Source organism: Muscardinus avellanarius (genome assembly GCF_963383645.1).
Source record: "Muscardinus avellanarius genome assembly, chromosome: 7".
Lineage (NCBI taxonomy): Eukaryota > Metazoa > Chordata > Mammalia > Rodentia > Gliridae > Muscardinus > Muscardinus avellanarius.
Window position 1 is genome coordinate 110,148,554 of NC_137793.1, and position 21,959 is coordinate 110,170,512.

Consider the following 21,959-nt stretch of genomic DNA (forward strand, 5'->3'; position numbering starts at 1 on the left):
TTGAGATTATAGACAGAGCAGTAAGGCAAGAAAGGAAAATTAAAGGAGTACAAATAGGTAAAGAAGAACTCAAACTTTCACTATTTGCAGATGACATGATACTATACTTAGAAGGCCCAACAAACTCAACCAAAAGGTTTACCAAAATGATCAACAAATTCAGAATGGTGTCTCAGTAGAAAATCAATCTTAAAAACTTGCAAGCTTTTCTGTATACCAACCATAAATCTGCTGAGAAAGAAATCCAGAAAACACTTCCACTGAGGATATCCCACCAAAATTAAAATATTTAGGAATAAATTTAACTAAGGAGGTAAAAGATCTTTACAAAGAAAATTATAAACACTAAAAAAAGAAATCAAAGAAGACCTTGGAAGATGGAAAGATCTTCTGTGTTCATGGATAGGCAGAATACATATCATCAAAATGGCCAAACTTCCAAAAATGATCTACAGATTCAATGTAATACCCATTAAATTACCAAGATCATGCCTCACAGACATAGAAAAATCAGTCCTTAAATTCATTTGGAACAACAAAAAACCTAGCATAGCCAAAGTAGTTCTCAGCAACAAAAAACATGAAGGAAGAATCACAATAACTGACTTTAATCTATACTACAAAGCCATTGTAATAAAAACAGCATGGTACTGGCACAAAATCAGACACATAGACCAATGTAGCAGAATAGAAGGCTCAAAAACAAATCTGCACACTTACAGCCAATTTATTTTTTACAAAGGGGCCAAAAAGATAAACTGGGGGAAAAAAGATAGCCTGTTTAACAAATGGTATTGGCAAGACTGGTTAACCATATGCAAAAAATGGAAATAAACCCCACTTTCTCACCCTGCACAAGAGTCAATTCAAGATGGATCAAAGACTTGGAAATTAGAGCAGAGACCTTGAGGCTCCTTGAAGAGGGCTTAAGTCCAACACTGCAACACATACACAGGTAAAACACTTTCTCAACGAGACACCAAAGGCACAAGAAACTAAAATGCGGATCAATACATGGGATTGCATGAAACTGAAGAGCTTCTGTTCAGCAAAGGAAACTATCAAGAACCTCAACCGAAAACCATCAGAATGGGAGAAGATTTTTGCCACCTACTCCTCCAATAGAGGACTAATATTTAGAATATACAGAGAACTCAAGAAACTCAGCACTAAGAAAATAAATAACCCAATCAAAAAGTGAGCAAGTAAATTAAATAGACACTTCATGAAAGAAGAAATTCAAATGGCCAATAAATGAACAAAAAAATGCTCAACATCATTAGCAATCAGAGAGATGTGAAGCAAAACTACCCTGAGATTTCACCTAATTCCAACTAGAATGGCAATCTTTAAAAACACAACAACAAATGCTGGCAAGGATGTGGAGAATTTGGAACTCTACTACGTTGTTGGTGGGACTGAAAATTAGTGCAACCACTTTGGAAAACTGTATGGAGAATCCTCAGAAGGATGGGAATGAATTTACCATATAATCCAGCAATACCACTTCTGGGTATCTACCCAAAAGAATGGAAACCCAACTACCAAACTATGTTCTATGTTCATAGCTGCACAATTCACAGTTGCCAAAGTAGGGAACCAGCCAAGATGTCCATCAACAGATGACTAGATTACAAAACTATGGGATATGTACACAATGGAATTTTACTCAGCCATAAAGATAAACACAATTACATTATTTACAGGGAAATGGATGGAACTGGAGAACATTATCGTGAGATTAGTCAGTCACAAAAAATAAGAAATTGAATGTTTTCCATAATATGGGAAAGCTAGGGAGAAAATGGGTCATAGAAGGAACTCTAGATGAAGAAGGAGATACTACAGATGAGCAAATAAGGTGACCTGAGGGGATGGGAGAAGGGAAGCGAAAAATTCTCTAATGTTCACGATGTACATTCACAAACATATCAAAGTCAATCACTAAGCCAATCATGAGAAGGAGGGAGGGGAAAAAATGGGTCAGGAATTGGGTAAGGGCAAACTGGGTGATGTTGTCGTGTATGCCTCCACTGTCTTGTACTCCATTAAGATGTATGCCTACAGAGGCTGAGACAGGAGGATTGCAGTTTGTAGACAGCCTCAGCTACTTAGTGAGGCTCTTTGCAGTCAGACTCTGTTTCAAAATAAAAAATAAAAAATAGAGCTGAGGGTGTCACTTGGAGGTAGAATGCCCCTAGGTTCCATCCACAGTAACACACACACACACACACACACACACACACACACACACACACACAAAGATGTATGACTATAATGCACAAATAAAAAGTTAAAATAAATAAATAGTTGCATGTTGATTTCTGTTGAAGGCACTGGAAATGTAGACTCCTCACCTGGCTAATCATACAGACAAGACCCCTGATCTCTTTGGAACTGATATTACAAACAGGGAAAAGACAGGCAATGCACACACACACACACACACACACACACACACACACACACACACAAATCACAAGTGGTGTTTTAGAGGTGATTAAAATTTGTTGATATAAAAATAAATGAATAGCTGATTTTTTTTTTCTTTTGGTGGTACTGGGGTTCCTGGAAACCCTTCTACCTCCGGGCTACACTCCCAGACCAATTTTTTTATACTTTTTTATTTGGAAACAGGGTCTCTTAAGCCAGCATGGCTGGCTTTGAATTTGTGCGATCCTCCTGTCTCCGCCTCCCAAGCGTGGGGATTACAGGTGTGCGCCACCACGCCCGGCAGTGAGTAGCTGATTTAGATTAGGGAACAGGTAACAAGTTAATAGTTGATTGAGATACAGAAAGCTCTTCAACAGGGGAGCAAGAAAAAGAGAATTCCAAGAAGAAAGAACAACCAATGTGAAGCCCCAGGGATCAGAAGCTTTATCTAAAAATGGCACAGAACAAGAGTCAATGTGGGTGGGGACAGAGACTGGGGGGGGGACGCTGACCAGGGAGACAGGAGCCAGGCTGTAGCAGAACCTGTGAGCCAGGTCAGGAGTCCAGATATTAAATGAACTTGGAAAAAAAATTAACAAGGGGAATAACGGGATCCAATTTGCCTCTTTTCAAAGATCCCTTTGGATGCAGCATGGAGGATAGAACTTAATAGGGAAAACAGAGAAAGACTCGGTCAACTTAAGGAGATTTGTGACTAAGTGTAGAACATCTTGTGTCCATGAAACCACTCAACTACTCAAATGGAATCAAAGACCCTGCAGACATGACACATCCCATGGGTTTGTGTTACTCTGCTAAGGCCCCAGGACTACAGGTAGAATGGTCACACCCCATTGGTGTCAACTGGTTCTTGTCACCACCTACCTCAACTGAGTCCTTAAGGATTTCTTAGCCTGTGCTGGCAGAGTGAGTCGCTGAGCCCTCCCAGGTGCATGTCTTCAATGTCCTTCACATCCTGTATACACTTGTCTGCTCTATAGATGGTTCTGTGAGGGCTGCCCCTCATTGTGGTCATCTCTGTGTCCCTAATTACTTAACAAACAACTTGTTCATCATAAGAGCCCCATAAAATGTTACAAGTGAAAGTGCTTTATTTGAAGACTACATGGGCCCTGTGTTTTTGTTGTCTGTTTGTTTTGTGTGTCTTCAAAAGCCAAAGGGAGAAAGCAATGTTAGAAATACCCACTGTAAATAGAACCACCGGAGCCTCGGGGCCTTACCTCCTGGGTGAGTCCGGGTCAAAACAGGTCTTGTGCACATCAGCCACCTCAGGGTCACAGCAGTCTCCGTCATCAAAGTCGTTCAGCATGTTGTTGCACTCCGGGTGACAGAGTCCATCCCGGCGGTTCCAGGAGTAGCAGCGGCCCTGAAGACGGCAGTCGCCCCCGTCGAAGCCCGTGAGTGGGTGCTCACACTCAGGGTTGCAGTGATCGTTGCCGATCTTGCTGGGCTCACAGTTCACAAGCACGACCCTGTGGCGCAGGGTGGAGTTGTACACCTGGTGGACGCTCAGCTGCCAGGTGATGTTGTAGCGGCCAAAGGCGTCGTTCAGCGCTTGGTGCTGCCGGCGGATCTGCTCCTCGCTCACGATGGGGTGCCGGCCCTGGTCGTCGCAGACATTTACCACCTGGTAGCGGATCACCTTCTCTCCCCGGAGGGGCCAGTGCCTATTGTACTGGGAGATCAGTTCCACGTTGTCACAAGCTGTTTGCCCACAAGGCGGGGGCTGCAAGGGTGACACGATCTCAGGCTCTGGCCCAGAGCCCTGGAGGACCTCACACCGCGGATACTTTTCATCTCTAAAAGGGGCCCACTGGTCCTCCAAAGAGTCAAAACTGGCCGTCAGGATCAAGGTGCTCAGCTCCTCTGCCCCACTCGGATGCTGAGGACTGTGCTGTAGGTGTCTTTGTGAGAGTGCAGTTAACCAAAGAGCCAATGTGCCCAGGTGTCCACGGAAATAGTGGCCATCCTCAGAGCTATCTCCACCCAGGAGCAAGGAGCGGCAAGATGACATGAAGGGGCTGTGCAGGGGTCCAGTCTGGTCTGGACTACTGGCCACCCGAGTGCCGTCCACATACAGGGCCATGCGCCGGCCGTCATAAGTGGCTGCCACGTGAGTCCACGTGCCTGGTCGGTAGCGACTGTGGCCAGTCACAGTGGTGGCTTTCTTCACTCGGTCGGTGCGGAGGGAGAAGAAGAAGCGAGCATCCCGCCTTCCCTTGTCCTCCCCTGAGCGGATGCCCAGGGCCCAGCCCTTGTCATTGGCGGTGTGAGAACAGTTATCAAACACACCTGGGAAAGAAGGAAGAGTCGAGGGGAGAGATACCAGATACAGAGGGAAATGGAGAAAAGGAGGAGAAAGCTCAAGTAAATATCAGGAACACGGGACTTTGATGGAGTAAAAAAGCAAGTGATAAACACTCCCCACCTGGGGTGCTGGTCTATACTCCTGTATCAGACTGTCTTCAAGCTTCCATCAAAAGGAATCTCATTTGGGAGTTCACCCAATTTAGTTAATTCTGTTTCTGTTTTGTTTGCGTTGTTTGTTTGCTTGCTTTGGGGATGTTTCATTTACGTGTGTGTGTGTGTGTGTGTGTGTGTGTGTGTGTGTGTGTATGCCACTATGTATGTATGCCACTGGGAATTGAACCCAGGTGCCTTCTACCTCTGAGATATATACCTCCAACTCTTTTACCATCATTATTATTATGATGATGATGATGATTATTGTTTGCTTGCTTTGAAACAGGGTTGCTGAGAATCTCATTATGGTGCTGAGGCTAGTCCCTAACCTTCAATCCTCCTGTCTCAGCTTCCCAAATACTGGGATTACCAGCATGAGCCACCATACCCAGACTACCCAGACACCATTGTATGGTGTGTGTGTGTGTGTGTGTGTGTGTGTGTGTGTGTGTGTTTCCCTTTGGCCATATTGGGGATTGAACCCAGGGCATTCTATCTCTGAGCTATGCCCCTAGTCCTATTTTTATTTTTTATTTTTGAAACAGGGTCTCATGAAGTTGTAGAGGGCCTAAGCAGCTGACGCTGGCCGTGACTCCACAATCCTCCTCCTCAGTCCCCCAAGTATTGGGATTGCCAGTGTGAGCCACCACGCCCAGCCATTCTGTTCTTTCTAATTAACCAACAGGGAAACTGGAAAGCAGATGCCGAATGCAAATGACAACGACCCTCTGGAACTTCCTCAGCAACATCCTTCAGGCTCACTGCTTTTGTGCCCCTGCCTCCCTCACTCATCCTAACCTCTTCCCACTTCCTTGAAAGCCATGAGCTTAGTCATAGCTTTTGCAAACAACTGTAATCTCCTTTCTCCTAAGGAACTGGTGAATCAAGGGGCCTCTCAGAGGAGACAGTAACATCTGAACAGCGTTTCTAGCACACTGTCTCCTCCACTTCTTCTCTATGGGCAGGCAGAGCAATTGTTGTCCACAGAGGACAAGTGTTTCCCTGGGAAGGCAAACTGGTATTGCCTCCATGGCTTTGGCCAAAGAATCCAGTGAGTCAGTGATGAAAATGATTGTTCTCTGCCCAACGATGCCACCACGGAGCACAAGCAGGACTTCCCAGACAAAGGGAGGTCCCAGCCACAGCTATCAAATCTATACGTGAATCCAGATATCTAAGAAACCCATGACCAGTGATAAGTTGGCAGCAGGAGAATGGAGTACAGTCCGGCGTGGCAGGACCATGGGTGGTAGGACACTCTGGGGGCTTTTGGAGACTGTTATGATTTGAATCTGGAAGGTCCTCCAAAATCTCATGTTGTGAAAGCATGTCCTCTGTGCAGCAAGGTTCAGAGATGGGGCATGGTTAGAGAGGATGGGTCATTGCGAGTCAGGCCCTGAGCCAGTGTGTGTCCTTTTACCTCTCTCTGGTTCTGGCCACCATTATATGAGAGCCTCCTCCATGCCTTATCACTGTGGTTTCTGCTTTGGAGATGGCTACCTATGGACTTGACTCCAAAACTGTGAGCTGGAATGACTCTTTCCTCCTCTAAGTTCTGCTTGTCAGGTATTTTGGTCATAGTCATCACATAACTGACTAAAACAAAGGCCTTGAATGTTCCCAGCAACTAGTCCTTGGCTCACTGACCATTTCTTCCTGAGTACCTCTTCTAGCACGTAGAGTCTAGGAGCAGCTTGTACTTATAAATTAAGGAAAGCAATATATTTACAGAAACATGCTTAAAACCTTTTCTTGAACTAATAAATAGAAGATGAAAATATTTACTTGTCTTACGATCAGGTACCTAAAGTTAACATCAAGAGTTGTTCTCCCCCAGGCTGTGAAGCAATAGCTCTCTTACTTCTCTGATCTATATAATCCAAGCTAATAGCACTTGTCTATAGATAGTCTCATTTATAAGCATTAGGCTTCCCATTCTGATGGCTGGCAAGTGTTGTAAAAGTAGTTGTGTTTTCACAAATGATAGAATATCTTTTCTTACTGCTAATAAATTAATAACTTGTAATTTCAAAATAAGTTATTTTAAGTGAAAACATTTTCTCTCCAACCCAGTAATTCTACCAATTATCCTTTGAAGAACTGGTGATGATAAGCTACAATGCAATGGATATTTCTCAGGGCTAGTTTTTGTTGTTGTTATTGTATTGTTTTTTGTGATTTTTAAATGAAGTTTGTCTGCAAAAGGAGTTTAAGAAATACTGCTTTTAAAATTCTTGTATTGGATGGATATTTGAAAAGAAAGACAATGCTATTTAGATACTTAGCTCCCTAATTCTTATTTATTTTCTTGGTCCACATATTTTATAAGAGTCTTAATGTGTCTGTCTGTTTATCTATATAAAAACATGCTACAATGTAGATGAGTCTCTTGGTGTTACTTATTTCTTTGCTATATGTTGTTTTGTTTGGAGAAATAATTGGATAATCTATTTTATATATGTATCACACACAGGTATGTTATGAATCAGGATATAAGTTATTAGACTTAACATATAAATTTCCAGATAATTAAATTGATTACCTGCCAGGCATGTACTTGCAAGTCTGAGCATTTTAATTTGTTGTCCTTAGAATGTTTATTCAAATATCAAAAAACAATTATTTCCACTTTCTTATCTTATAGGAAGCTATAAAGTTTTCAATAAAGTTGTAATTTTACAGCCTTTGCCAATTTCTGCAGTGTAAACTCCTCTCTTGATGGCCAATTTCAAGTTACCAATATGATGTCACTGAGCAGGGGGCCTAGAAGATAATGTGTAGTTGGTCCTGTTGAGCCAGTCTGAGCCATTTCCTGTCCTGCAGGACTAGAAAAGAGAGCAGATTCAAGCTTCCAAACGTCTCCTTTTCCTTCTGACTAAAATGTGCCTACTCTACAGCTGATCAGACTTCTTAGTCATCTAAAAGGGATAAATACTACCTCCATGCTGGGTTTGAGCTTTGAGATGTCTACCTGAGCCCTGGTGACCGACTGTATTTGTATATAAAATCTGTTCATCCCATGTTTGTTCTTCAGCATCCTTGAACTGCATCTGGGACCACAGAGAAGCTGCACAGCTTCCCACATGCCCTGGGGAAGGAACCTCAACCTTGATTCCTTGCTCCCTTTAAGCAGAAACCAGCTGAATTAAGTTTCCAAAGGAAAGTTACAGAATTGCTACATTCAAGAGACTTCTCTCTCTTCTCAGTTTAGCAGAGCAGAGGCTAACAGAACCAACTCAACCCAAGCCAGCACAATATATGTGGTGAAACTCTGAGCTTGTGCAACATTGAGATTTTATAGCTTTGGATATACATGTGAAAGAAGCGAACACATTATAACGGTTGTTTATTCATCAAAGCCACATTCTTGGGAAGAACAGAGGGAACAGATCATGAATATGATTTATGAAATCACTCAACACCAAACTGAACTATGATAGCCCATGGTTAGAATAATCAGATCAAATGATGTAACTCAAAAGATGGTGATGATGCTGAAGCCAAACTAGGACTACATCATCCTAAAACCTTAAGAATATTTTTTTAGTTCTTGCTTACACCTGTCTTTTGTTATATGTCAATGTTTATTAAATGTAAACTTGTTCTAACACGTTACCTTGTGTTAAAATGAACTTGGAGAGAAAGAAAGTAAAGTGAGCACATCTTGATTATTGTATTTCTGCTTTCAGCTCCAAAAACCATATTTAGAAACCATGGGTATCTTAATAGAACAATATATTCATGTGTGTCTTTAACAAAAATCATTTGCATCCAGTTCTCTACCATTATTAATTACCAGCATTTGGAAACGATAGAGTCAACTTCCCTTGAGAAGAAATTCCTTCTCTCAAACTGGAATATAGTCTTCCTGCGTGATTATGAAAAACTCTAATAAAATATGGATGCCATAGCTGGAGGGCTACAAACAACTTTTTAATGGAGACATTTTAAGTGTGGACCCTCTGTATAGGAGTAATTCTGCCTCTTTTCATTCTTGGGTTCTTTCTTTGCACTCAGGAGATCTAATACTCATTCAAACACACACACACACACACAGACTGGAACTATCTTTTATGAGATGTCTACTATGCTCCAACCACCGATCACAAAGCAGGCCTTCTAAACTACACCACAAATGTAAGGGCTGAATTCCAGCATCCTCCCTTACAGACCTAAAAACTGATCAAGTGATTCAGTCTCACATCTAGCAAGTGTCAGAGACAAGGAGTGAAACCAACTTCCTCCAACAAAAAAATACATGTTCTTTTTACTTCACTAAAATATCTGAAATATTTTTTTGAAAAAAAATTGTTCATTATTATTTGGGAATAAGAAAAGTGACATGGGCTACTGAGTGAGGCATTAACTTTGCAAACCACTCCTTGAAGACAAGTGAGATCTGACTTCTAAAAAGTGTATAGACTCCCATCCATGTCTGGAAATATTTTGGAGGTGAGAACAGAGTGGCTAACACAGCTGCTCATAGCCTCTTTGGGGAAGCGCCTAAATCAACAGGCTGCCTTGCTGCAAATTTGGTGACATTGGCCCCAGGTCTTCTGTGATGTACAGCACTCAGTCATCAATGCTGGAGGCACCTGAGACAAAGGGACTGTGGGAACAGGTGGAAGGAGGTGGAGAAAAGCTAATGAGAAGAGCACAGTTGAGAACTTGCTCAAGCCAGTAGCTTCCATCTCTATTCCCCCCTTCTCCTTGGTTCTTCCACAAGGCATATAATTGGCGCAACAGAATCTGTGCTTGAAAAGAGTATAAGAAAAGGTGGGTGGTCCAGCTAGGAGCTTCCCCCACCTCCCTGTCTGACTCACCTGCTTTTTGCCTTCTCCACCTCCTACCCCTCATGCCATCCCCCATCACTTAGTTTTCAATGAATACAATCCTCTGACCAGAAGACCAGAAAGAGGACCTGATGCTTCCACAGTGCTCCTGGCACCAGAATAAAAAGGGAAAGTGGCATCCATGCCAGGAGTTGTAAAAGTCAATAGAAAAGTAAGCAAAAATAAATCTTCTGAGAACTTTCAGGAATCGACCATCTTTGGAATATCTATTTTACGGCAATGACAAAGGGATACAGTGCCATCTCAGAGCCTTTTATATCTCAAAACAGAAGAGTACAGGTATTTCAGGAACATTATGCCAACTTATTTCAGAATGTTTAAACAAATGGAAAAGCCCAAAGTGCCCCATTCCGAAAGACTACAGAGGTCCAATAAGAAGAAATATGTCTGACACTTCATCCTTTTATTCCTTCACAACTAAACCATACTCTGTGGTTCACATACCAAGTCATTCCCAGCCCCATAAGTGATATCATATCTACCACATCACCTGGAACGCCTCCCATCTATGAGTATGGCCTTCAAAAGTTACCCAAAGTCTTATGTTGTCTGTGAAGTCTTCTTTGACGGCTCTAGTAAAAGTGATGTGATTTTCAGTTGCAGCTTGCTGAGTCTCATTGTATTGCTGCTGTTATTATTATTATTTACTATTATTATTAGTTATTATTATTTATTCAAGCAAGCAATTGATAGTTACTTGAGGGTATATCTTAGATGCCGGTAAGTTCCCCACAGGGTCACAGGACAGATTTTTGTCCCTACATTGCACCCTTCTACAAGAGAAGCCAAATTGAGTCATGAGAGTCTTGAGGCAGAGAAAGAGCATTTCCACAGACTTGAGGGGAAGGGGCAATAACCCTGCAGTTGTGTGTGATTTAGAGGAACGATCCTAAAGGGCACAAGCATTCTCCTTACTGTGCAACCACACATGGTTGATGTTCCCCGGTGTTTCAGATGTGCATTTCTCCAGCCATCCCATAATGAGCTGACCCTTTTTGGATCCTACACAGCTGGACAAAGGCCTGCAGTATAATTTAGCGGTTCCCTTGGGCAGGGCCCCACCCTCAAAGGAGCATCTGTCCTTGAAGAATCTCATAGAGATGACTTAGCAATAAGTCAGCATGGTAGAGAGCAAAGGTAAAGTCCAGGCAGAAAGGCCACTCCTGGCACATGCAAAGCCTTTGAACTTCACTTCCAAGAAATCTTCCAGGCAGAGTTTTGCTCTGTACCTCCAGAGGACTGAAGTCCAGCATGAGAGTCCTGGTTCTCCAGGAAGCCCCAGCGGCTTCCAGGAAGGTGAGGCTCTCTACTCAACAAAACAGAGGAGTCACGCATGGTGTCATCAACTCTGGTAACTAAAAAAACATGTCGTGTGGTGCAAGTCTGTTGTTAGGGGGAAAATGAGCAAAGGACCGGGCCAGGTTAGGTCAGGACCATAAATCAGCCCCATACAAGACAAGGTCCTCTCTCAAGGGGCAAGGCCTGTGGCTGCCACACATGCAGATGTGGTGTCTTCTGCAGAACTACTTACTCCACACCCCAGCCCCCCCAGAGAGAGCTTGAGAGGGATAAGAAACCAAGGGGAAGGAGAGAAGCCATCCATCAAAGACTAGGCAGACCTGGCAGGGAGCAGGACCCTGTAAGCAGGAAGAGTGGGAGAAAGTGGAACAAGAGCCCAGGGAGGTGTTTTTCAGCTGTTGCAGATAACTTTCCTTTAAGACAGGATTAGGCTCAGCTTTTCATATGTGAGGCCAAGGTTTTAGGAATTAGAGCACAGAGTGGGGGGAAGCCTCCTGGGGGTCATTTCACCCGAATCTTTCCAGAGGACTTTTCAACCTCTCTTTACAGAATGCTTTTCACTTTAGTCATGCTCTCATCCTGTGCAAAGAGGAGAGGAAGCAGGATAGGGAGTTTCCCTGGCTTTCCATGGGCCACCCATGCATAAGGTGGGAGTCAATGAAGGAAGCCCGCAGGGAGAAGAGAGGACTGCCTGGAGAGCAAGCAAACAGCCTGGCAAGATGGGGGATGAGGAGCTAACTGAGTTTACAACCTCATAAAAACCATTCATATGTCAATGGAACTGAATAGACACCTCTCAAAAGAAAAAATAAAATTGTCCAATAAACATATGAGAAAATGTTCAACATCATTAGCAATAAGGGACATGCGAATCAAAACTGAAAGTTCTACTTAATTTCAGTTAGACTGGCAATAATCAAGAATACAAATAATAGTAAGTGCTGGAGAGGAGGTGGGGAAATGGGAACCTTGATACACTGTTGGGATTGTAGATTAGTGTAAATACATGGGAAACAGTATAGAGATTACTCAAAAGACACTGGGGAGTGGACCCACCGTGAAACCCAATCATACCACACCTTGGCATTTTTCCAAAAGAATTAAAGTTAGAATACTATAGTAGCCCATGTATACCTATGTATATAGCAGCACAATTCATACTAACCAAATTACAGAACCAACCCACGTTTCCATCAAGAGACGAATGGATAAAGAACATGTGTTATATACTCACAGTGGAATTTTACTCAGCCATAAGGAAGAAAATCATGTCACTTGCAGGAAATGGATGAAACTAGAGAATATTATGCTAAGTGAGATCGGCCAGACTAAAAAATTAGGGAGTGTATGTTTTCTCTCATATGTGGAAGCTCTAGAGAAAATAGGAAACATAGGGGATTTTAAATACTTTGAAGATAGTTCTGTAGAATGGTGGAAGAGTGCTGAAGGAGGGCGTTGGGGAGAGGAAAAAGGAGGAATGAAGAAGGAAACTGTCCAAATAATATTATGGCAATATATGAGAGAGTTACTTTCAGTTCCACTAACATATTTGGGGAGTGGGAAGGGGTCAGTGGGTGGGATGCAGAGGAAAATATACCAGGTAGTGTGCATCATATGTTTCTATCACTTTGAATTTCCCTATGATGTACAATTGCAATGCACGCATAAAAGCCAAAATTTAATGAAACAGCTCACACGAGACACCTGTAGGACGTAGCATAGACCCTGACACAGTGTCCATACATGTTAACTATTCTTGCCCCCTGATTCCTCAGCTAGACTCCATCTCTATCAAGTGTTCTGAGAACTCTCTTTTATGACTCTTACAAAATATCACCAACACCAACGGCCTTATTATTAAGGTTGTTTCACTCCTCCACAAATAAATAGTTCTGAGATTTGTCTCAAAAATCTTCTTTGGCATTTCTTTTACCAGGTACACTTTACTGAATCAGTGCTACCCTAAGAAGGGTCTAAATTCCATTCCATGTAAACCCAACAATCCAGAGGCATTGCAGATGCTTTTGCAATGAAAACAACTTCTCACCTGCTCTGTCAGCTGCGTTAGACATTTGCATGTTAGATTTTCTTAAAGGGAGACCGTGCATTACTTCTGTGTTAGTGCTTGTATACAACATGCACTTATATCACTGGACACTGTCTATGCTCATATGCTAATAGCTGCATTCTTGCCTCTGCCATGCAGTCATAAGTAGCCCAAGAGGTTTCTGATTGCTTTCCAGGAATGAGGGATTGAGGCTGGTGATCCAGAACCACACACACCAAACCCTACACCAGCCAGAACCTAAATGTTCACAGCCATTTTTCCCCACCAGTGGGCAAGTCCAAGAGGGAACCAGAGGAGACAGAATGTGTGTGTCCTCAACTTGGACCCAGGTGAGTTTCAGAGCCCAGTGTTCAAAGAGAAAGCTTAAAGTTGCCATCTGAAGAAACCCTGTCATTCAATAGTTTGGTGCTTGGCTCCTGAGTGGAAAAAAGAAAAGACAAAGGAAAATTTGTGATCTAATCGATTGACACTTCAGGTTAAATGATGGTTAAGGTGTAGGCATTGTTTTCCTTTCCTTAATGAAAATCTTCCCCAAATATTTTCTTCTGCTTTCTCCAGTGAAGGATTTAAATTAAGCAGAGGCAACTTGGAAGAGTTGAAATAATACTAGATTGGATGTCAAGAAAACTAGGCTCTACTCCAGGCCTGCCCCTGGGTGATATTAGGAAAATATCTTCCCTCTCTGTACCTAATTGTCCCACCTGGGAAGGAGAGACTGTGTGGGTTAGCTGCTGCTGGGGCAGATTATGCCTGAAATCTCTGTCTCTAGTTTATCTTGAAAGCCTTTTGGTTATCATTTTATTTCTCACCATCCCATACCTGTGACTGTGGCCTTAAAAAACAGAAAGGATGAGGTGAGCCCCAGATGTTAGTGAGTAGAGTTTTTCTCCACAGGATTCCTTTTTTAAACTCATCTTCTATTCATATATTTCTAGCTCCTAGAAAGCCTAAGCAAAGCATTATAATCAGTTAAGGATACTGGTTTAGTTTGAATCCAGTTAATCAAGGTTTCACTGCAAACAATTCCAAGCTAAATTGTGCTTTATAAATATGCATGCAGTAGGAGCTCAAGAGAAGGAGAGTTTGCACAGACGAGATTGGGCAAAGACAGCCTTGGGGAAGACGCTCATGAGTCAGGCCTGGCCCACCCAGCTGGAACATCGTGAGAGGGAACCCTGGGTCTCATGTCCCACGCAGCACCACAGAGGATGAAAATAGCAACCCACATGGACCAAGCACTTGCTGTGTGCCAGGCACAGCTCTAAGCCTATGATTCTTGTTTGTTTGTTTGTTTGTGGTAAATGGGGCACTATACTTCTGCGCTACATCCATATATATATATATATATATATATATATATATATATATATGTGTGTGTGTGTGTGTGTGTGTGTGTGTGTGTGTGTGTATACATATATATGTGTGTGTGTGTGCATATATATATATAATTTTTAAACAGCATTGACTCTTGTTACATTGCTGAGGCTGTCCTTGATTCTGCCATCTTCCTGTGTCAAACTCCCAAGTACTAGGATTACAGGTGTGTACGACCATGCCCAGCCTGTGAGTCATTTCAGTTTATTTAATCATCACAACAATTCTGAGACAGAATATCACCATTGCTCCAATTTTACAGATGAACAGGCTTTAACTTGTCAAGTTCACACTGCTAATAAAGGACTCAAACTCAGAACATCAGATTTAGCATTAATATGCTAAATTAATGACCCGCTAATGTGAAGGGAATAAATATAGATGGACAAAGAAATGGATAGGACATGGATGGGGGGAGAGCCTGTGCCAAGTGGGGTAACAGGTGACAGGAGGGTCACTTGGAAGAGAAAGATTTCTCTGACTCAGGAGGACAGTTGATACTGAAGAGCCCACAGAGGTCGAGTTCTGTGTGTGCAAGAGGCCTGATAATTCCCTACCCTTTACCTACAGGGCCTGCTCCACCTGGCCCTGCCCTGGCCCTGGAGATGCATAGTTGGCTGAGATCTAGAGGCACCCCAGAAGCCTGCAAGTAGTCAGAGGCTTCCCCTCCTGGGCACAGCAGTTTAAACTCTAATTGGAAGTGGAATCTGCGGGGTTTGGTTGGATGGAGAGAAGGAAGGCCATGGGTAAGGCCCAGGAGGAGGGGTGTTGACAGAACTTCTGAAACAGCAAAGTGAGCAGCTGCCAGGGTCCAGCCAGGGATACCCCACACTCTGTCCAAAGGCCCAACAAGACTGCTGCAGCCAGGAAGGGACTCCTGCCCAAGTCGAATTCTATCTTCAGGATCCATGCCAGGGCTGCCTCATAAGGGTTATAAGGCTATTCTGTTGTGCCATTATTTCAAATTATTAATGTGCCTCAAAACAAACAATGTCTTAAACAGACCTCTCCTGCGGTTAGTGTTTATAATTACTTGGTGTGAAGCTGGCATTTCTAAAACAGTTATTGAATACCTACTTTGTGCTCAACTAATATATGTCCAATAAATGAGCTAGTAAGTGAGTTAATGAATAAAAAAAATGAACTAGGAACTGCCAAGAAGTACATTTACATCAAAAGGATTTCACCCTCCCACCAGAATTTTGTAAAAACTCCATATTTTGAATGGGCCAAAGGAAATACAAGGCTGAAAGGACTTGTATATCAGTAAATATTCTTACGGCTATAACCCCAAACACTTGACTGCCACAACTTAGAGAAAGGAAGACTTATTTGCTCATGGTTCTGGAGATTTCAGTGGTTCAGTCCATATTAGGCATATGAAGGCTGTGGAGCTCAGGGCCTGGCAGCAGGAGGCAGAGAAAGAGAGTACAAGTGCTCTGCTCTCACATCACAGGGGCCAGAAGCAAGAGAGAGGGCAAGGGGAGAAGGGACCATATATAATCCCATGGCCACAGCCCTCAGCAACCAAGCCCCACCTCCAACATGGCTGCCTTGTTTATGGCTTGAGGTCCCCCTGGGACATTCTAAATCTAAACCATACCAATACAGAACACATGAGACATTTCTAGGCCCCTGCTGGCTGCTTCTCCAAGACAGTAAGACTTACCTGTCTCTAAGGACACTTCTTCTCCTCTTCCTCTCACTCACAGGGATAATATAAACAAACACACGCACAAAACAAAGTCTCGTGAGAACTAGGAAGAGACATGAATGCAAACCAGAGGAAGCAAATAAAGAGCATATGAAGTTTCTGAAAGTTGAGAAACCATTTACAACATGGTTAAACCAAGTCGTTAATTAAATGCAATTTTTCTAGACTAGTTCCAAGTCCATATTTATCAAGGATAAGTAGATTCAAGGTGCTGAAAAGGTGGGAGTGAAGACAGAGGACAAATATAACTGTTTCTTCTAGTTATTACTGAAGAAATTCCAAATCTCTTAGGCATCCTTCAAATCAATAAGACTTAAAGATCTTCAGGCCTTCCTATTCATACTTCCAAATAGAATAATTCACTTTTATCACTTGTAAGACTAACTCTTCATTCATTCACGAATTCATCCAACCTCCTGACAAATATTTATTGCAGGAGTTATTTGATATTGGCCGAACAATTGCTATGGAAATAGCAATGAATTGGACACATCCCCCAACCTCAAACAGCTTACAGTTTGGGGTTGGGGAAAGCCAGCCTGCAATAAAATAGCAAGGAGGCAGGGCTGTGTTTATCTCTTTAATACTAATGCCCACACAGTACCTGGTAGACAGCAGGAATTCAATGAGTATGCAGCTAATGAATAGAAAGTAAAATGGATACTAGGGTAAGTCACTGTGAGTGTTCTACTAAGGTAGAATATAGGGTTCTAGGAAAACCCACTGGAGAACAAACCTAAATCAGTCTTTAGTGAAATCAAGGCAGATTTCTAGGAAGAGGTGGCCTATTGACTACAAGCTCAGGTAAAGAATAGGAGCAAGTCAGGTAAATATGGGTTGGGTTTGTGGAGTGGTTTCTTGTTGGATGTAAAAGTATAAAGGGCAACATCAGAGGCCAGAGGCTGGGGAGACAGCACCAAATTGCTGATAGTTGAACTATCTAAATTTGAACTGAAAGGGTATAGGTATGTGAGTGCCTTTGAGCATGGTCATGAGTGTGTGATTGTGTGTGGAGCTGTGTGTGCGTGCATGTATATATGCCTTGTGTGGAGCTGTGTGTGCGTGCACGTATATATGCCTACATATGTGTGTATGTGTATGGGCAAGTCTGCCCTAGAGGCCAGTATGAACCTAAGGAGGTAAGTCAGGTCCCACACGCCTATGAAGGAAGTGGAACTTTATCCTGAGAGTGCAGCAGAGTTGTCTAACAATTTTAGGCAGAAAAGTTGCTTGTTCTGCTCCATGTTTGAGAATACTCCCTTTGAATGCTTTCAAAGAGCTGAATAATAAATTGATCTCTCCACAGGACAGAATCATTGGAAGAATTACTGTGGACAAAACTAATCTAGCTTTGTCCACTGAGGCTATCGGGATGGATACAAGGCCAAAAGACACCCTCCAGACAAACCAGACACAATGCAGCTATTGATTACTGATGCTGTAGAGGGTGAGAGAGGAACTCCCAGAGACCTAGTGAGTGTGGATGAGGCCATCAACTGATATAAAAGAATCAAAAGAAGAGGACTGAGACAGAAGAGAGCTTCCTCTGAGGCAGGTTGTGGTCTTTCTTTTACTCCTTGCTGCTCCTGCTACAGAAACATAGACATGGCATTGCATAGAGGAGAAAAAACATGTGCTTTAGGGACAGAAGACAAGACTTACACCTGGGCTCGCCCAATGAGCTGTGTGACCTTAGTTCTCAGGTGCAGGCTCGCTGAGTGAGCTTGAGCAATGTCATGTTTCTCTGTGATTCAATTTCTCCCTCTCTTTCCTCCAGCTGTTCTGAGGAGTTTCTTGGGTTAATCTCTGAAGACTGACTGCCATGGTGCCTGGCACAGAGGAAGTCCTGCAGAAGTACCCCTCAAGGAGACTCTCTGCAGTAGTTCCTCAGGACTGGGTGTTCATTTGCACGCTTCATAGTTCTGTTCTGTATCTCCCATCATTTTCTACTATGCTGTCTCCCACTTTACTTTTTTCCAATGTCCAATCCTATTTTGATTAAATATTTTTAAATCCAGTGATATCTTCCTTCATTTTAATTCCTTTAATCCTTTTATTGGTACCAGTATAATTATACATCACAATGGAATTATGTCTCTGACTTTAGATGACTAGTTCTTTAATACAGGACCTTCGAGCTTGGAGTTTTCTCACCTCAAAATGAAGCCTTTCTTAACCTATACTACTTGGACATCTTCCTTCACCGCTGGTTTTCTGCATACAGTACACACTAACTGCTGTTTGTATTCATTCCCTCTTCTCTTATAAAACTGCTTTCTCTAAAGCCATCAGTGTTTCCTGACTGCCGGATCCAGAGAACCCACTTCAGGCCTCTGACTCACTGGATGCTCCCACACCACCTGAAACTCAACAAAGCTGCCCTTTCTCGTCCCCCAGCTCTGCCACCTTCCTGCCTTGCATACATGTACACAGATCCCATGCTTCTGCTCCTGAGCAATGGAATCGGGCTACTCATTAAATGTGTTTCTTCTCACCTCATCTTTCAGAAAGCCTACTTCTGGTCACCTCCTTGGGCTCATTCAAGCAGGTCTGACCACTCCTTCAGGCCAAGATGTAATATCCCATTTATTTCCAAAGGGCTCCTGACAGACTGTGAGCACCTTCCCAGAAATCCCCCACCTTGCTTATTCTTGATTCCCCAGCATGTTGCTAAAGGCCTCATAATTCACCTAGTAGAGACTTAATAATGTTGAATGAGTCAAAGAATCAATACATACATGCATACATGCATGCATGCATGCATAAATGAACATATGCAGAGTCCCCAAGCTACTTCTTTCCTAACCTGCCCAGAATGAGCAGGAATTATGTGTTTGAAAGCTAGCAAATGTTAAGTCACTGCCTACACAATGACTAAGTGATCCATTAACTTCCAAGCTCTGTGATGTCACCTCTGATCAAGTATGGACTTCTGATTCAGAAATGAGCCATGCTGACTGGTCTTGACATCCCATCTAGTTGCCATGGCAACAGCTTGACTTCAAAGTGGTCTGAGCATTTGGGCTCAAGTTACCATACTGTATATTTGAGTAGGACCACTCTTTACCACTCAGCTCTGACTCATGAAGAGAGAACTGGGATATCTTTGTTTGCAAACTGAGCTTTATTTCCTGGCTATTCTGTTAAAAAAAAAAAAGTTCCAAAAGCAAGACTGTTTGTTTTAAAGCAGGTAGTAAACATGGGAAGGGAAGAATTCTGTTATTTTTCGGGATACCATCTTGGCCTAGAAATATGCTTTCTGGAAGGTGCTGAGTGAGGGTGTGTATGACAAGAGAAGAAACACATTTGATGAGCCCCCAGAGTAATCTAATTCCATGTGCTCAAGAGCAGAAGCATGGGGTTTATGTGCTTGTTTATGACATCAGGAACTGAAGTGAATGGGTATCCAGGGTACAAGTCTCAGGATCCAAACTAAGGTGTTCCCTTCCTCTTAATAAATACTAAATAAGGTATTTATTTAGCCTCATCAAGGCATGGACTAAAACAGAAAGGGGAAGGAGCCAGGCCTCCTGGCACCCACGTTCTGAATGGTTCAGATGGAGGAACAAGGAAGAGGAGCAAAAGCAGGCATCAGGAGGTGACGATGGGCAAAGGGTCGCCCGTGACTCATCTGGGATGCCAAGGGTGAGTCCTACTTTCCAGCTGTGCCTCTGTCATTCCTGAATAATTCCAGCTCAACAACCTGTGGTCCACCTTAGAACTACACCGCAGTACCACACCAAAAAAAATTTTTTTAAAGAAAAACACAGCCGGGCGTGGTGGCGCACGCTTGTAATCCCAGCATTCGGGAGGCTGAGACCTGGAGGATCGCGGTTCGCAGATAGCCTCAGCTACTTAGTGAGGCCCTGTGCAACTCAGTGAGACCCGGTTTCAAAATAAAGAAAAAAAAATAGGGCAGGGGTTGTAGCTCGGAGGTCAAATGCCCCTGGGTTCATCCCCAGACCCACAAAAAAGAAATAAATAAATGAATAAAGTAAAACAAACTATACCCGGAGTCCCTGAGGGTTCTGAATTCATTCCTGGGGACTGGAAGAGGAACCGTGGCGTCCAGATAATGAGGGTGACCAGCCAATGCTGCCAAACGGACACACATCAAGCCTTAAACAGAGTAAGGAGTGGGCCCAAGCATCCAGCCGGGACAAGAGCCAGAGAAAGCTTTGGCCTTAGGAGGGAGCAATGTGAGGTTTCTCACCCTCCCTCATCCTTCTTTTCTTTCCTTCCTGAAGGTGCTGCTACTGCTTCAGAATCTGATGATCAGGACTTCCAAGTGGATGAGTGTTCCCCACCAGCCTGTCATTAGGGCCCATTGGTGGAAAGCGACTGCAAGTGATACCTTCTAGGCCAAAGATGAGCTTCCTGCACACAAAGCCTACTTCAGGAAAGAGAGGATCCATACCAGGATACACTCAAGAAGCTGGAGGAGGAATTTGATGACAGCCCCCATCTCCCTGGAATTCAGGGGACTTTAGCTTTAAAGGCGCCGGTGGGTCTCTTCATGGTGCAGAACAATGGCACATTCTCCAAGACCACTGAGGTTTTACCAGATGTGGGCAGTACCCAAGCACTCTGGACTTGCAATGTCATGGAAGCCTGTTTCATTTATCAGAAAGGGAAACATAAAGCCAAACCTTCTTGCATTGGTGGGGATTGCAAAATGGCACCTCCACTTTGAAATACAGGCCAGGGTGCCTCAAAAATTAAATAGAGAATGACCATATAACCTAGCGGTTCCACTCCTAGATGGCCATTTCCCCAAATACAAACATACGTCCACCTCTGCACAGTGTTCACAGAAACAAATCAGCTAATGACTGGATCACATACATACTTCTATGGATGCATTATAGCCTTACATCACAACGGCGTTCATAGTGAGAGTGCTCTACAAACACACAGCACTTGGCAGGGCAAGTTTTGTTTTTACTTGAACAAAAACATTGTTTCCCACTGTGGGGAGTTCCTTAGTCTTTCTTCTGGTGTTATTCTGAATAAAATGAAACAGGAAGCAAAGAAAGAGACCCGCAGAGGAGGAACCCTCCACACTGTTTCCTGGGAGCAAAACCTAGCCTGCCCTGTTTTTGTAAATAAAGTTTTATTGGAACACAGCCACAGTGTGTTTACATAGCTTCCAGGGCTGCTTGTATGTCATGGCTACAGAGTTAAGTAAGTGCACTACATACCATTTGGCCTTCAAAGCCTGAACAACTTGCGCTGCCTCCGTAGAACATCTGCTGCCCACCAAAGGCTTAAGTCTGGAGTCTCACTAGTCAAATCGTGGTCCACAGACACATGGCGGCAGCAGCACCTAAAGCCCCATTAAGTAGAAGCTCAGGTTGCCCCAGGCCTACTGAATCCAATCTGCATTTGGGTTACACCAAGTCGATGCCAAGATAGGATTCAATATGCATGAGTTTTATTAGAGAAGACAACTCAGAGAAAGCATGGAAGGAGCCAGGAAAGAATGGAGAGCCCCAGTCCATGACCCCAAGGGCAGAAGAGGGAAGAGAAGCTGGGTAGAAGCCTTGTAGACCGCTTAGCGCCTGAGAAATGCTCTGCACAGGCTTTGATGGTCCTGAAGGCAGAGTCTGCTGTGTCTAGGACCTTTAACCTGCCGAAATCGGGAGGTGTGGCCTCCCCGCAATGCAGCGAGGACCTCCAGGGCACAGCCTTGGAGGTCTTGGTCAGTGCAGCCCCCTGCATGCCGTACTCTCTT

At 43.3% G+C, this 21,959-nt stretch overlaps 1 protein-coding gene across 1 annotated transcript in view; it reads right to left on the minus strand.

The window, feature by feature from the left end:
• The window catches only part of PAPPA2 (pappalysin 2), a gene marked incomplete at both ends in the record, with an annotated part of 252,769 nt that overhangs the window by 223,488 nt on the left and 7,322 nt on the right, over window positions 1-21,959 (minus strand). Inside the window, one exon of the mRNA XM_080698352.1 lies at window positions 3,675-4,746. Within this exon, the coding sequence (XP_080554478.1) occupies window positions 3,675-4,746 (1,072 nt within the window). The remainder of the gene's footprint in view (window positions 1-3,674; window positions 4,747-21,959) is intronic.